This window comes from Athene noctua, chromosome 12 (assembly GCF_965140245.1).
Source record: "Athene noctua chromosome 12, bAthNoc1.hap1.1, whole genome shotgun sequence".
Taxonomy (NCBI): Eukaryota; Metazoa; Chordata; class Aves; order Strigiformes; family Strigidae; genus Athene; species Athene noctua.
In genome coordinates, this window is record NC_134048.1 from 11,355,045 (window position 1) to 11,371,623 (window position 16,579).

Sequence of the window (16,579 nt, forward strand, 5' to 3'; positions counted from 1 at the left end):
GTTTGGATTCTGTGTCTGTGCTCCTGAGAGATTCTGGCAAGGAAGTATCTGTACCCCAGCATGAGGAGATGCTCAGTTAGGGTAACTCTCTCTGTTAGACCCAAAATAGTCACGACATGGAGCATTACAGCTTTATGTTTCCCGTCAGCCCATTTTTCTTGGCAAGTCTTTGCCTTCCCTAATTTTATAAAAGAACGGCACTGCTGAATAACAAAGAGATGCTTCATCAGGTCTGTCCCAGTTCTGCTTAATAGTGCTGATATTTAAATATAATCACTATTTTCTCTAATTGCAGCCTGAGTAAATGGGCTAAAATTCATTTTTCTGAGATTTTTCTAGAGCATACTTTTTAAATGTACTTTTGAGTCTCTGCTTGTGCTACCTCACTACAATACATCTGATATTCTGCAAATATATAGTTTCTGAAGTGACTGGGTTAATTTCTCTTGCTTTGGGTATGTATTTTTCTGTGGGAATAGGATGTGAAGTTTCTCAAGATTACTTAATAATCACTGTTCCCTTGCAAAAGGTCTGGCTTGAGTCACCTCACAGCACAAATGTAATATCCCTTCATCTCTGTAGAACATTGCCTGTAGGCCACTGCTCCCTGATTTCTTGCTTTAGAAAGAGCCAGAATAATTTTAACTAGTTTTAGGAAGCCATAATAATTTGCAGTGTGAGTGGAGCAGTTTACCCCATACCCCTGTCCTCTCCCGCCTTCCCCCTGTCACTGCTGCCCAAGCTGGCTGCCTGTCAAGTGACTCATTTTCTTTGGGACAAGGTGGCATTTCCTAAGGTTGATATGATATCTCTGTGACCTGATGGAGGAAAGAGAAAGATCACAGAGGAAATGAGATATAGATAGAATAAGGTGGTTAGATACCTTTCTAGTAAAACTAAACTTGACTGGGCATATTGTAAATTTTAGTCTTTTAGATTTTATTTACATGGGGTTGGGGGGAAATACCCTATCAACAAGTGAACTTTTGTACTCTACTATTTTGTTGTGGTCTTATAAAATGATTTCTGTTGTGTTATCCTATTTTATCTACCTAGTTTACTTAAATGCAAAAATGTGCATCCAAGTTTCCTTAGCCTGTGGGAGGATAGGAGGAAAGAGTATAGGAGGAAAGAAGAGAGAGGATTGAAGGGAATCTTACTACTGTTTTTAAAAATGAGTTAATGCTTCCAAGAAGCATTTCACAACTATACGTGTTATTATTCATTTTATGCTCAGATTCTTATATGGAAATTTGTGGTGGTCTTAGAGGCCAAGGAAACCTGTGGCTGAGAAGGGAGATCAGTTACCTGCATCTTAACCTAGCACTGTCCTCCACTAGCTGACATGGTCCTCTCCGTTCTCCTGATGCTCTCAATGTGATGCACTACTGCCAGGAATACCTTTCTGGACTGAAAGCATTTTCATGTCATTCTTTCAAAAAGGCCTGAAAATCATCATTCCTGACTGAAGCAGAACAGCTTTATCCTGTGCACATACCTAGTTCACCAGCACAGGTGTTACTGGACATTCCTTCAACAATACTGTGTGATTACATCCTGAGTAAGCTTTCCCTTGATCTTTGATAGACATGGAACTGTGCCCTACTGAATTGGCAGTTGTTTTAGCCTGTCTGTTTTTTCTTTCCATTTCATATAAATAAGTAACTATTCTCTTTGAGGCACTTTAGTTTAATATTCGGATCTGGAGAACTGAAATTAGAGTCAGCACATTCTGACAAAAACATAGTTGCATAAAAGGTTTTTACATATAAAGGATCTTCTGGTCAGTTTCCAATTTATTTTCAATTTTTCTGCTTCCTTTTGGACTTTTTCAGCATTGCTGAGTTCCCACATGAACATCTGCAACATAATTTTGATCATAAGTGCTTTATAATCATACACGCTATAAATATTAGATTGTCTTTTAAAGGCCACTTCACTTTGATTTTGAATATTAAGTGGAACAAACAAAAAAAATTATTATTCAGACAATTGCTCTAATTTTGGTGTCCTCATTTCTGGGCTAAAATGCAACTAAATTCTGCCACTGCTGGAGTTTGAAATACATGGTCTTCTAATTAAGTAGCGTGCAGGACCACTCAGAGAGCTAGAGGCATACATTGGACTGAAACAGATATTAGTCTCCTTTGCAGTAGCAAACTCAAAAGATTTGTGAATAACCAGATGAGAGCACAAGGGAAAATTTCCCCAACCTGCAGCAATGAGAATTCTTCTCATGTGATATATTCAGAAAAACAAGAGACAGCTGCACAAAAAGCCCCCCCCCCAAGACATTGATGCTGGGCCAGATGTGTGTATTTGCAGTTTACTAAGTAAACATTTTCTGATTAAATGAGCTTCCAGTACAGTGGGTCTACAATTTGTCTAACTTTGGCTTAACCTTACCTTGACTTGACTCCCCACCCTGGCATACCTCTCTCTCTGTGCTTTCTCTTTCTCCAGGATCTGGGCGGAGACGGCTTAGCAAATGGTTATTCTGGTTGGCACCTAGTTGGGTGTGCTATGGAAAGGTATTTACTCAGGCAGAGTTTCTGTAGTCATGCTTAATTTATGTTTTGGAGGGTTTATTGCAGTCTGTTACTTAACTACTGTTTTTAGACTGACTGTTTTGGGCCCAAACGAAAGATGAAAATTAATAACTGGGCCCAAAATTCTTTAATACTTTTTAAATCCTTAAAGAGGGACCTTTCCCCACTGTGGAGAGATGTCAGAACTGTAGAAACCTGGTGATACAGGTTACTGCTGCTTTCTCTGATTACTGGTATCTTAAGTGTTTTCATAGATAAACAAGGCAGAGTCCTCGGATCCAGAACTTGCTGTCTACCAAGAAGCAGAGTTGAGCTGGAGCTATATGACAAATGAAATGTGTGTGGCAGTGTAGCATATGCATCTTTCCATTTCCTTATCTGGATTTTCTTTTCAAATAACCAGAGTATGGAAAGAATAGAGATGTAGTTTTCTAGAGCTCAGGAGGGAGGTAGGTCTGGAACATATTTATTTTACTTGTTCCTTATGACCTTTATGAACTATCCTTTCTTCTACGAACAAAGAAAGAATTTAATGTTTGCCTGTACATAAGAACTTACATGGAGGCTGTTTCCAAAGGCCAGTGATATCGACACATATCTTTGTGTTGTGTACAGTTTTGTTTAGGCCAATGTATGTTCATGTGGCAGAGAATATTTTTTTAATATTATTTAAACTGAACTGTATTTAGAACAGTTCCTTCATGTCCATCCTCAAAACTACATACATGTCAAGATGTGTAGTTTTAACTCTTTCTTATAATGACCACTCTCACTTCTGCACTGTCCTGAAGCCTGGAGCCTTGTGTCTAGAACAACATTTACTTGTTTGAAAATATATACATGCAGGTAAAACATTTTTAGGATATATATGGGAATTCACTGTCCATGTCTGGGCACTAACTTGTAAGAGAAACCTCAAGAACACCTCACTCAAAGTCCTGAATACCACAGACCTCGTTGCCCTTTCAATCTGACATCTTCAAGTATCACCTTGCCTTTTTGGACTTTGTAAAAGCTCTGCGCAAGTATCTCTTCCCAAAGTCACCTCAGCTGAAGGTGTGAGTAGAGCAAATGTACTTACCATTTTGGAAGATGCTAAAGATGCAGAAGCTTCTTCTGCCTACACTCGAGAAAAGTGCAGTGGGCCCAAATGTAGCAAGAATAGATCACTGTAGTATTTGGGCATGCTGGCAGCAATAATACTCATTGCAGCTAACCGGATAATTTTAGTCTAGGTCTTTATGTAAATGAGCATGTAATATGGGAGACCAGAGCAAGCTTCTCATTCGCAGAACAAAGCTAAACACAGCATCCAGCATTACTGTTTGCAAGTTGGAAATTTCCTTCTTGAATAATATCTGATAATCATCCTTGTCTGTATGACCTGTATGTCAGCATATGCTGAGAGCACATCTATTTTGAAACCAGTCTTAGTAACACAGCTGCAGCCCTGCAGAAGATTGTACTGCCTGAACATGCCTCCACACTGCTCAAGCTAAAGGAAAGTTCTGCATCAGGCACTGAAATCTAGTCTGTCCTCAGGAAAGAGTCTTATAATTAACCTATTACTGCAAGATTTTTGGATTTATTCCCTAAGGAAAGACAGTCTAGCCAAGACATGAAAAACGTGACAATGTAATATAATAATAGAATAGTGAAGCCCTGTGGTCTAATGCATTAGATTTATGAAAAGCTCTTTTCTGTTTATCCGGAAAAAAAACACAAACTTGCACTCAAAAACATTGTATAATTATCAGTCCATAATAAATTTCTCTTGTCAGTTGAGTGACAATAGTCTGCAATGACCTGCTTTTTTGAATGAGGCAGTTCTTTGGAGCTCCTCTTCCATTTCTAGCAACTTTCGTTCATACTGCAAGTGTTATTTCTCTAATACAAAACGTTACAGCATAATTTTAGGCTGTGGTCTGTATCCTGATAATCAACGTAATTGCCTTCCTCATTCTTCCTAATCTCCTTTCCCTTTTCCATTAGTCTTAAACACAAAATATTTTCTCTGAAATTATGTGAATGAGGAGGAATTTCTATATATTATCACCAAAAAATGAAAGAGCTTCCTAGCAGATAATTTTAAAGCAGATAAAGAAGTTTGTGGTTGAAATTTCTGTAATACTCAGCTCACTTGGTAATGTTCGTCTCTCCAGCCAAACCTTCCCCAGAATGGCTCTTTTGAATGGATGCCACATTGTCCATATAGGGCATCAGGAAGAAAAATTGCTGCTGCTTTCAATTAGGAAATACAATAAAAGTTTTGGAATAATGGAATAAAGTATTAGAGGGGATTTGTGTTCTTTAACGCCTTCTTGCCTTACAGGCAATGTAGCAATGAAAATAGGAGGTGAAAACTTGGAAGGACATTTCCAAGTTATAGTTCTTGATAATGCACACATCTGCATTTAAGGGTTACCATGGCATTTTCTCACAGTACTGATTTTTGGAAATAAGCTCCACCCTGTCTGCAATTTTGCCCTGAAGTCAAATTTTCAGAAATACCCAACCAACCTTTGAAAATGAGGCACAGATCTGGTCTGTCTTTGATAGCTCTGAAAGTTGTTGCTTTGTATTGCTAGCTTCTGAAGTTGTTTTTACATATGCCTACGAGCAGGATTACTTTTCTTTTAATGAGGATCTATCGTCTCCTTTAATAAATGGCACATGAGGCAGGATTGTGTAAAAGTTTTTGTGCATATGCAGGAGAGGCAGGCTTTCTCTCTCCAGCTTCTGAAGTCTGGAATGCAGAGATCTGCAGGTGAGCCTGTTGTTTGGTAGGAATGAGGCAACCTCAAAAGAAAAATGTTGTTTTCTTATTGCTTTCTGATGAGCTTTTTCTTATGATCAACAATACCTTATTTGAATACAAGAATCTTCAAAAAAGAGACTGCATTTAAAAAGAATACTTGTGAAGTATGTCACAACTAATCCTTCCTTGTTTCTAATGCAGACTGTTTCCGTGATATAAAGTTTTCTTCAGCGTTGGATGAGATTAGCAATCACAGGGAGGATGTTAATCATATAGGCTATCTATAAAAAATTGAGAGGAGCTCTTACCATTGTCAACACAAGGATGTAAGAGGACTTACCATCAGTGGGTTGTTGTAGCATCCCTTTTTCAATAAAGGGAAATACTTCCTAAATACATTTGCTGGCTTACAATTGCAGTATTCACAAATAGACGATAAGCTCAAAACATTTGGGGATAAAAATGCCAAATTTTACCAACTGCATGCTGGATTTCTTATCTTCCCCCTGATTTGTTTCTTGTTTAAGATATGTGTTAATAAGAAAGTTCACCTCTTGTATAAGCATGCCTACACATTCCCGCTATAGTATGATACATATAAAAGAAACAAAAAAAAAAAAAAAAAAAAAAGCAGCATAGGCCTGTCTGAGAGGACTTGAGACAGATAAGTATACAGTAGTTTGTCTCTGATATGCTGAACCACCCAAACATGTTGAAATCTGCACTTGGAAAGGACTCCTTCTGTCTAGGCCAACCCAATATGCCTTTTAACTCTTCTCCCAACAAAAGGAATAAGGAATGACCCTGTTTCTCTCTAGTTTCCAGACGTGTTCACATCCTCATAGTAGCAAGGGCTACCTGTGAAATCTTACCACAATGTAGGCTAAATCATGAGCACACTGACTCCGCAGAAGATATTTGGGGCAGAAATGTAGCACTAATCCTAACAGTGGTGACAGTTTCATTCACTGATTAAATGCAGCAAGAAGAAAATAAATGAGGCTTTTGAAACATGAATGGTGGCCTTAGGTTTGATGAGATATAATTAATACATGCTTACTGCAATGCATACATTCCTGTTGTGTTTATTGCATATGCAAAATCCTCTTTCTGAGACAGGGTAGTCAATAGCTTTTCACAAACATTATCTTTTTCAGAGTACCATTACAATACTGTTAGGCAAAATATGTATCTTCCAAGAGTAGTATGATGCACACTTTTTAGTTAATAGAAGTTGGATATTTTAATACATATGCAAATGGCAAAGAAAAAAATTCTTTAATGACGTTGTCCTCTGAATTCCTGATGATACAATTTGTCAAATTGCACCCCAGACTCTACAGAAAGAGTATGATGTCAGTCTTCCTTTTGTTGTGAAGAAATTGTGATTTTTTGAGAGCTTCCTGATAACAGTGTGAATGATACCATTTTAATTTACAGCCTATTGTTCACTCTTTCGTCAAACATCAGAAATCTTGACAGTTTTCTTGAATGTACATTCTTCCATAATTTTATGGGAGAGGTACAAAGGTTTTCACACTTTGGTTATTGCTTCACATTGCAGGAATTTTGATGCAGGCTTGTGAAATAATGTGACTACTGCATCTAACCTCCTGTGCTAACACCAGTTTACACATTTTTCATCTCACATCTTAGTGTAATTGGGTGTCTAGCAGACACATTTCTGTATGGCTAAGTTACCTTTGCTATAAATAGATAATAGTTTAATCACTTATATGTTGCTTGTCTTGTTTTTTCCAGATGCAGAAGTTCAGGAATTGAGATACATAGACATGTTTTAGCTTTTTGCCTGTCTCTTGAGACCATAGTAGCTCCACTGGAAGGTCAGAGAAGAGTGACAAAAGTTTGGACTGTGGGAAGGAGTGCCTTTCCTAAAAGGAAGAATAAAATAGGTAATGATTCATTATAATTTCATAGAATTAATATATGTCTGTGGTTACTGTAACCTTGAGGGGCATCTCTACAAGGAGGGAGAGGACTTGTCCTAGGCTGGATTGCCTGATGTTTTCTCCCTGGAAAACCATGTAGGAGTTACAGATGTGGAAAATGTGTCTGCCCTCTTGAGATCTGCCCACAGTAAATCTGTCAATGGAATAGAAATAAAGAGGGAAAATAGTTTCCTGAAACTGAGGCTTTTTAGGCTGTTGAGTGCACTCCATAGGAATGATGCTAATAGCATTAATTGACTGCAACTTCACAAAAGACTGGACAATGAGACACTAAAAGCTTATGCTGCCATGATGATTATATATCAGTAGAGGGAAATCATCATGGATACTCCTCTGTATGACTTACTGAACTAATTTCTCCAGGCTCCCTCCCACTTACTAGGTTTTGTGGTTTTAAAGACATAGAGGGGTTCTTTTTGTCCCCTAGTTTCCACATCTGACAAGTGCCGAGCTGAAGCACAGGCACATGCTTTCCTTGTATTTCTCATCATGTTGTGCCTTGAGGAGTTACAGGATAACTAAGCATAGTGTAGCTTCCTGCAGCCATGGCTGGCATTTCTCTGGTGTTTCTGACCTCGTCCTGTGGGAAGTCTCAAAATCCCAGTCAGAAATAAAGCAAACCACTGGAACTTGCTGATTCCTTTTAAAGGCAAGCATTTCTGAAGCGGCTGGCAAAGGGGAGCTTAGGCAAAACAGCAATAGCTCTAATGTGCCAGCACTGGAAGTAGCACTTGTTGTAATAACTATGCTGAAGTGGAATAGATGGCCAATCCAAAACATAATGGTGTTGAAAAGGTCTGCGTTGCCTTGATCTTTCCTGTTCAGGATATGTATTGTGGTACTGAAGCTTCATTAGCTATTACAGATGGAAGAAAACCAGTCCCTTCGGTAAACATGTTGAAAAAATCCACACTTCATGGGTTCTTTCAATGATATCTCTGTAAAAACATAAATCAAATGGGTGTGCACATGTAAAATATTCTAGAATTGCAGAAAAGGGATTTTATGAAGCTCTTTTAGAAGGATTTGGGACAGATGTGTTAGGTATATTGCCAGAGGAATGCAATATTTTTTAAGGATTTCCTACCATACACAAAATAACTGGCATAGCACATCAAAGTGCCAGTAAGTTGGAAGATTCTTGTAAGCAGTTGACTGAATTGTAGAAAATTGTCATTTTACAGAATGACATATCTTTGAGTTCTTTCTTCTTTCCTGCTTAGTCATCTCCTAACATTGATGGCAAGTTTAGGCTCCTTTTTATTCTTACTGATCTGAAATAACTATTATGTTTGCTTCTGCTATCTTTTCATTGCCAGCACTGAAATTCATATGTCAAGAAAGCTTGCTGCTTTGATTATGCATCCAGCTACATAATTTACCTCCCCACATATCAGTTGCTTAATTTTGCATGGTTTATGTTATGAGGTCTCTACATCTCCTGTGACACATTTAATTACATGGTGGCACCAATTGGCCTCTCTCTTCATGGATATGGCACTGTTTATGACCATTGCCTTTCAAATAAAGCCAGGAGGAGAGAGTTGATTTCCAAACTGAATAAAACTAAGTCATTCTTTCATTGATTTATACACTAAGTAAATAGTTAAAGATGGGGTGGGGAGAGCCCCTGTCTTGAATGTGAAGCAGACTTGCCTAATTGTGATTTGTGCAACTGTAGAAAATGTTTCCCAGGGGAAGTTGTGGAAGACATGCTACTATTTGTGTGTAAAGCTGCCTTAATTAATCTTGTCTGCTTATATTTTTAGTAATACACCTGAAACTATTGCTTTTTTTTCCTTGGTAATTTCTAGGAAATTTAAACCTACCTTGATGTATCTCAGATGCAGAAAGAATTTGGTGCAAAAAGAATGTTGTGTCTAACTCATATATGTAGCTCTGTTACATACAACTTTTATATATATATATTTAACGTTGATAAAGACATGTACTCAGTGCGTATCTGAGCCACTAAAGACTGCCACTCTTCCATCCAATATTCAGATCTTAATTTATGATGTAAATGAAATCAACTTGAGAGCTTACTGCACAGAACAAGGTGGCAAATGTATCCAGCCTTCAACTAGCAAACATGAGCTGCATCATTTCACCCTAGCATTTCCACTGAGTAATACCTATTTTGGTAACTACCAACAATAGAATTTCTGCCTTTTCATTGTAAAATCTTTCAGCACCACAGATAAAAAATTATAGTGTAAGGAAGTGCTGGCTCTAACACAATTTAGGTTGAATATCGTCTTGATTTCAGTCAAAGTCCTCATTCATTTGGGCACTGACAGAGTAGTCAACACGGGTTACAGGAGGTCCTGTTTCGTGGATTAAACTACAAGTTCTGAGGAAACCAGTCAGAGCTTTAGGTTGTGTGTTTGATGTAACACCTTCAAATGATGAATTTTCCTCAGTAAACAAGCACCAAGTGTGCTAAAACCCAGACACAAGGAAGTCAGTCACCATGTCTGCTGTGCTTCCAGTCCTCTCTCTTGTTAGTATAAATCTGGTATCTTACAGAGGAAAGGTTCCTGAAATCCAAGTCTTCTAAAAATGTTGTCTGTTACACCTTGGAAGTTATAGAAGGCTTTCCATTAATTCTCCAAGTCAGTACTTCATAATTATTATTGTGTCTAGGTGTCTTTTTTTCCTAGCTCTTCACCCACAGTAAAGCAGAATAAACTAAATGACACTTCATCATGCTAAGAGACAGCTGGTGGTGGTGTCCTGTCCCAAGATTCTCACTAGTCCTAAATGAAGCCTTAATTTTCCTCTCCTGCCCATGAGCACAACACTCCCATAGGTGCTGGAAGACCACCCAGGAACACAGCACAAAAGCGGAGTGAAGAGGAATCTGATGCTCAGGTTTAGGTTCAGCATACCTTCATCAAATCACTGTCCCTCTCCTATGCAGGCCATCTCTGACTTACTACATGTTGCCTACAGTTCATCTATGGCCTGGGATCCTGGCGGCATGCTGCTTTTATTGACACTCAGCAAGAACTGGAGATCATTTTTTAAGTACACATGAACCCATTATCATAATGGCAGCTGCTTTACCTTACGGTGGCTCATCTTTCAACAGGTGAATAAAGTTATTACAAACACAGTGAACTCATCTAAAATCAAGGGATATATGCTGGAACTCCAGTCTATGGATCACAGCAGAAGTAACAGCAAATTCTGTTAAAAACTCCTTTCACTTGCTTGTTGTGCGATTTACCTTCCTTTGCATCTTCCCAGCAATTCATAGTTTCAACATTCCCTATCAGGGTAACACAACATTAAGTCCAGATTCTTTAAGTATTGGGAGTTTGTATCGACTGAGCCAGTATTTCCAAGCTTCTGATAGGCATAAATTAGCCATTCTCAACATTGTAGAGGATCCTGAGGCACTGCTGAGCAACCTGAAATCTGAGGTTTTTTGAGCAGCCAGTGAGTAATAATGCATAAAAAATACTTATTTACTGATGAAACAGCACACTTCAAATGTGTTAGTAAAATTCAGTACAGTATATTTTTTCCCCTTCCAAGACTCAAACATGTACATATTTTTAAATACGATTAAGTTTTTTTCCAAAGGAAATCACATATTGCATACAGTAGAAGGTTTAATGTATTTGAAATATGTTTAATGTATTTGAAATATGTTTAGACCTGTACAAATACATACAAATATTCTCAATCTGCTTCAAATACAGCTGCTATTAAATAAAGTTTAAACCAGTTCTTAAGTGAAATGATCTAAATGACCATTGTCCAAGTTCAAATAATATTTTTTTCTATTTCCACAGTCTAAGTGAGGTGGGTTCAGTTCACATGTTCTGTTTAGCGGAACCTTGAAGTTGCACAAAGCCAGTGCCTTTTCTTTGTTTGCTTTTTCACATTTAGTGCCTCATCATTGTAAGGCAGCTTCCAGTCCTCAAACTCCTGCTGTTGGATTGAGATTTTCCTGTGTTTAGATTGAGCATTACAGCATATACCCCTGCACTGCTGGCTGAGCATCCTGTGCACTGGATCACAATTGCAGTTGTGGATGTGTGAACAAGTCAAGTGTTCAGTGATAATAGGATTAGGATTGGGAGGTTTAATTCCTTTATCTCTCCAACAACTAAAACATCCATTGTTTTAGTGCTGGCTGGCATTTTCCGTTCAAATCAGATTTCTGTGGAGACTCTGGAAAACTGTTACATGAGTGTAAATGACATTAAGCTGATGCTGCAGTTCTTTATTATCTGGACTATTAAGATTCAACACCTGAACCACTCTCTTTGTAAGAAAGTGTGAATAGAAAAAGTAATGTAAGGAAGTCAGACGTTTGAAGAAAAATGCCTGAATAGATTTGATACATAAACTGAGGAAAAAGATACAGAATTTGTGATGGAAAAGCCATTGTTCACCTCTGTTAAATTGGCTTTATCTATGTTAGTTTGCTGTTTTACACACAGAAAATAGATTTAGGATTTTTTCCCCAGAGATAGAAATAGATTTTTCCATATTGAAGACGTCGTATCTTTTATTCTGTGCATTCTCTGCAGAAAGTGCTGAGCTCAAATACTGAACGTGCAATGCACTGAACAGGTGTATTGTTTGCTGCTTTAAACCTCTGCTAGCAAGACATGAAGTTAATTTTCTACCAGAGTCAAACTGGTTTTCAGTCCTTGTCATGCATTTGTCTTTCAGTCTGACATCCCTGCTGTGAATGGCTTTGTCTGTGGATTCTGCTTTGTACCGCTGGCAGAGACTAGGAGCTGAAAGTTCCTCCCAGACTCCATCAGAATCAACACCACTCCTGTTTTCTGTCAGAGACAAACCAAAACTCAACTTAAACAAATGGAGGATTGTGTTTCCTGACAATGGGAGACAGTGGAAAGACTGGAAACAAGCTTCTGTGTTTTATTCTGGAAACAGAATACAGACCACAAAATACACATGGTTCACTTTTTTGCCCCAAAATCTTTTTGAGCAGTTTCACAGGTAAAAAAAGTCATTCAATGATACATGAGATTTAATAACTCTCTCTTAAACAGTGATATCTGAGGGTAATGGAGAAGGGCTGCTTTTGTAGTTGCCACATTACCAAAATTTAGGTGATGATTATTTGTAACCAAATGTCATTTGATTCACACTGAACTGGAGGTTTGAAACAAACACTAGGTGTGGTTAACGGATGCTGTGGCCAATTTTCTTGTTTGAATGTTGGAACAGTTATCTGTGTAAAAATTTCAGGTTTTTATTTTAAAATCCCTCTGTTTCTGTATTTAATAAGTCTCTAATTTTTAAGAATATTAAAGACACACATTGGATGTGTTGAGACACCTTTGAAGTTCTGTAGATTTCAGAGGCTCATAGATTAATTTTGGTACATTTTTAATGGAATGCAAGATACTTTGTCTACCAACTTATAAACAGAATACATGTATATACAAGTAGTAGGTCAGGTTTCTTTCCAAGTGCTGGTTTGAAATTATGTAGCCCCCCCGCATAATGAACTGTGTCATTAAGATGCCCAGGAAAATATCATTATGATAAAGATAAATGAAAGTTGTCTATCCATATCTAGCTTTGAAATTTTCATTCAGTATATTAGATTTACACATTCATAATTTGACCTTTCACCTGCGGAATCCTTCATGGATTCCTGATGGGGACATTTCCATAATTCTGAACATGTGGGGTTTTACACCCATTCTGTTACATTGGTTGGGTTTTTTTAAGGTTTTGGGGGGCTTTTGTTTGGTGCTTATGTCCAAGACTGAGACAGGGGGAATCATTAAAGAAGTTTTAGCTCCTAGAGATAAAAAGTGTTTGTAATATGTGGGAAAATGGAGGTAGCTATAACATTATGAAAATGTATCTCACAGGCTCTTCTAAAGAAAAAATTAGCATCTCAGTTAAGCAACTAATTAATTCATTCTGGGAAAGGAAGAGGAGGGTAGAGGAGTAAAATAATTAATGTTCCTTTGACACAAAAAGGGGAATGTTCATTAAGAAAAGGACACATTCTGATTTCTGACTACTTTTATTTTATACATTTTCAGGCTGGGTAATCTTTATTTCTTATTTCTGGTGGTTCTGAACTGGTTCCCACAAGTGGAAGTCTTCCACAAGGAGATTACTATGTTGCCTCTGGTTGTGGTGCTGCTTGCCAGTATGATTAAGGACGCTATTGAAGACCATAGAAAATACCGATTTGATAAGACAATAAACTTCTCTAAAACCAGGGTGTATGACAAGTAAGTAAACTAAACCAATTATTTTTCTTTGCATTTGATGTGGTGGAAACTGCTCATCTGATTTTGCAGAAATTCCCCCACTGACCCTTTGGTGTACAGTAAGTTTGGAAAAGCTGTTATAAAATAGTTTTGTTCTGCCTTTAAAAATGCCTCGTTTATCTCACTTAAGTCATCCTGGTATCATTGAAGTTTTATTTCATATCACAGCAGTGTGTGCTGATATACAAGTTTTCATTCCAAGTTTCCAAACCAGCTTGCCAACACACACAACATTCTCTCCAGGTAGCAGAAGGATCTGAAGGAAAAATGGAATGTATCCAAGTCTGTAAAGGATTACTGGGGCTGTTAACAAATTGGAGCAATGTCTTTCAGACATTCCACACTAAAACCATTAACACAAAAATTAATAATCAGCTTCATTCAAGGTGAAGCATAAGCAGGAGCTTAAAAAAATTTTATAGGACTTCCAGTAAGCACAGGTTATCAATACAACACAGTTTCGCTTTGGAGATGGTACAACACCCACAGTAAGCTGTGATGTTTGCTCAGTACTGACTCAGAAGGAAGAAATATTTTCATGTGCAATTCTTATTGCAACATTTCGATTTCATCAGAATTTCTTGTCCAAGTACTAACTTGACTTGAGACTACTTAGCTTGTCACTACATAATGCAATAGATAGGAGTTTTCATTTAAAAGATATTTAAAAGTTTGGGTCTCTTTTTTTTTTTTACCTCTCCTTAAACCCAGGCCATAGAGAAAAAATTACTATGGTTTTTATAGACCTCATTAGCTCTCTTGGAAATTAGCCCTCATCTGTGCTTATGTGTCAGAGGCACAAGGACCAATGGGGAAGAAGAAATGAGAGGCTGGAAGGGATTACTGGGTGAGAGAGTGACGCTTTGGTGTCCAGAAGCAGAGGGTCTGTCAGAGGAGAAGGACCAGGCTGAGGGGTAATCTGGGTAAACTGCCATCCATCGCTTGTGTCTATGCATGATTTGCACAACTACCAAATCACAGGTTTGCTTGGTTTGGGGGGATGGGTGTTGTTTGTTTGTTTAATAATCCATTTTATGGTCATGAAAACAACTAGTAGATAGAGGAAGTAAAAGAAATAAATACTCTCTCTACTGAGGCTTCTAGAAATCTGTTGACTTCTGGGACACAGAGCTCTGCCCATTACCTTTGAACTTCCTGACAACTCCCAGGGTTATAAAGTGATTCTGAAACTCACAGAGTGAACTGTGAAAATTGTGTGGGTGCTCTTAGCTTTGTCGCTGCTCTGTGTTGAAACAGAGACATTTCATCTGAGCAGATAGTCAATGACAGAGAAATGCTCTGAATGGAGCCTCCAGGTGTATGCTAATAGGAATAACAAAACATTCAGGATGTTTTTGTCATAGAAGAGGTGCAGCCTCCCCAGCAGGCTCTAGGGCCCGGTACAGCTGAGTCAGGACGGTACCTGTCCCTAGGCAGGTGGAGGTTGGAGTCAAAGGAGAGGCAACCCTGGTCTTCAGACATCTTGAGCCTTCTCTCCACCACTTGGGAGTTTGGATTATTGAACTCTTCTAACTTTGTTGGTTTCCAACTTGAGACTGCTTTTTGAGAGGAAAAGGAGATGTCAAGGAAAAGTGTTTCAGGCTGCTTCTCTAGAATGATATGGAAAAAACATTTTTTCAAAGAAACCTGCTGCCGATGTGGTGCTCCAGACACTGAAATCCAAAATGAAGAGCTGGAGAAGAGAAAAAAAGTAAAGAAAAGAAAGAAGAAATATGAAAATAAACGAGTGATCATCTCCAATTTGCCCTTTGGAAGTAAGAAGCAGAAGGAAAATCCAAACAGATACTATGACTCCAATAAAATTAAGACCACAAAGTATACCATCTTGACTTTCTTCCCTAAAAATATCTATGAGCAGTTTCACCGCTTTGCCAATATTTATTTTGTGGTCATTGCACTGCTGAATTTTGTGCCAGTGGTGAATGCTTTCCAACCAGAAGTCTCTATGATCCCAATTTGTGTTATAATGGCCATTACAGCCATTAAAGATGCTTGGGAGGACTTTCGACGGTATAAATTAGACAAAGAAATCAATCATATGGGATGCTACATTTACAGCAGGTGAGTTTCATGGAGCTTTTATTACAAAACAAGTTGGCTTGAGACTCAGTGGTGAGGGTTTTTTGTTTAAAATAATTAATAATTAACTCTTGGAAAATCACGGTGATTAAGTGAAACACGGAGAAGTCATAGTGACTATATATCACCTGGTATTTGTTCTGATACAGAGAAAGATACTTTTTTTGTTAAATCTCATTTTCAGACTGTGAAGGTAAGTTTGAATTTCATGGTACTGGTGTGGCTATCACCTCTTAAGCATGAAGTGCAGTGAAAACAGGTGCTTAAATACTATGAGCACCCAGATTTCTAAGGAATTTTCAAGGGGGCTTAATTCTGTCAACATATGGTAGCACAGAACAAGATCTGTCATGGGACCTATTTACAGGCTTAGATGCCAAGAAACCTCTTTAAAATGTAGGTCTTTGAACTACACTTAACTTTATACTCTACACTGTAGACTAGCTTTCTCATGTATTTCTTTTACTAGGTTGTATGTGAAATAGAACTGTAAAAATGCAGGTTAAAAATGGGAGATAGTAATATATGCCTCTGTTCAGTAATCTCTAAATGAATTAACTACACGTGTCTGTGCACACTTGTGCAAAATGTTTCATGACCTCTTGCTTTTAGGACTTTCAGAAGTTTGAAAATTATGTTTTATTCTATCAAAACTGTTCTCTCAGCAAAATAGAAAATAATTACTCCCTGTTAAAATATTACATCTGGGAGTCAGAAGTGCAAAACTTTCCATCTCCTTGAATGTTGCCTATCATCCCTCAAATTAATCAACAGTGCTTTATATAACGTACGGTTTCACAAGCAAAATCTTGCAGAACTCTGGCTTTTATCACACAGTGCTGTCATTTCTGTTTGTTTCCCTTGCATGTGTTTGTCAGATTTTTATTTTTATATCCTGCTGGTTAAACAGGAAAACAA

General features: G+C 37.9%; 1 protein-coding gene across 1 annotated transcript in view; it reads left to right on the top strand.

Moving 5' to 3' along the window:
* Window positions 1-15,140: 15,140 nt before the first annotated feature.
* ATP10B (ATPase phospholipid transporting 10B (putative)) overlaps window positions 15,141-16,579 on the top strand; it is a 49,964-nt gene continuing 48,525 nt past the window's right edge. Inside the window, exon 1 of the mRNA XM_074915708.1 lies at window positions 15,141-15,643. Coding sequence (XP_074771809.1) covers window positions 15,141-15,643 — 503 coding nt within the window. The remainder of the gene's footprint in view (window positions 15,644-16,579) is intronic.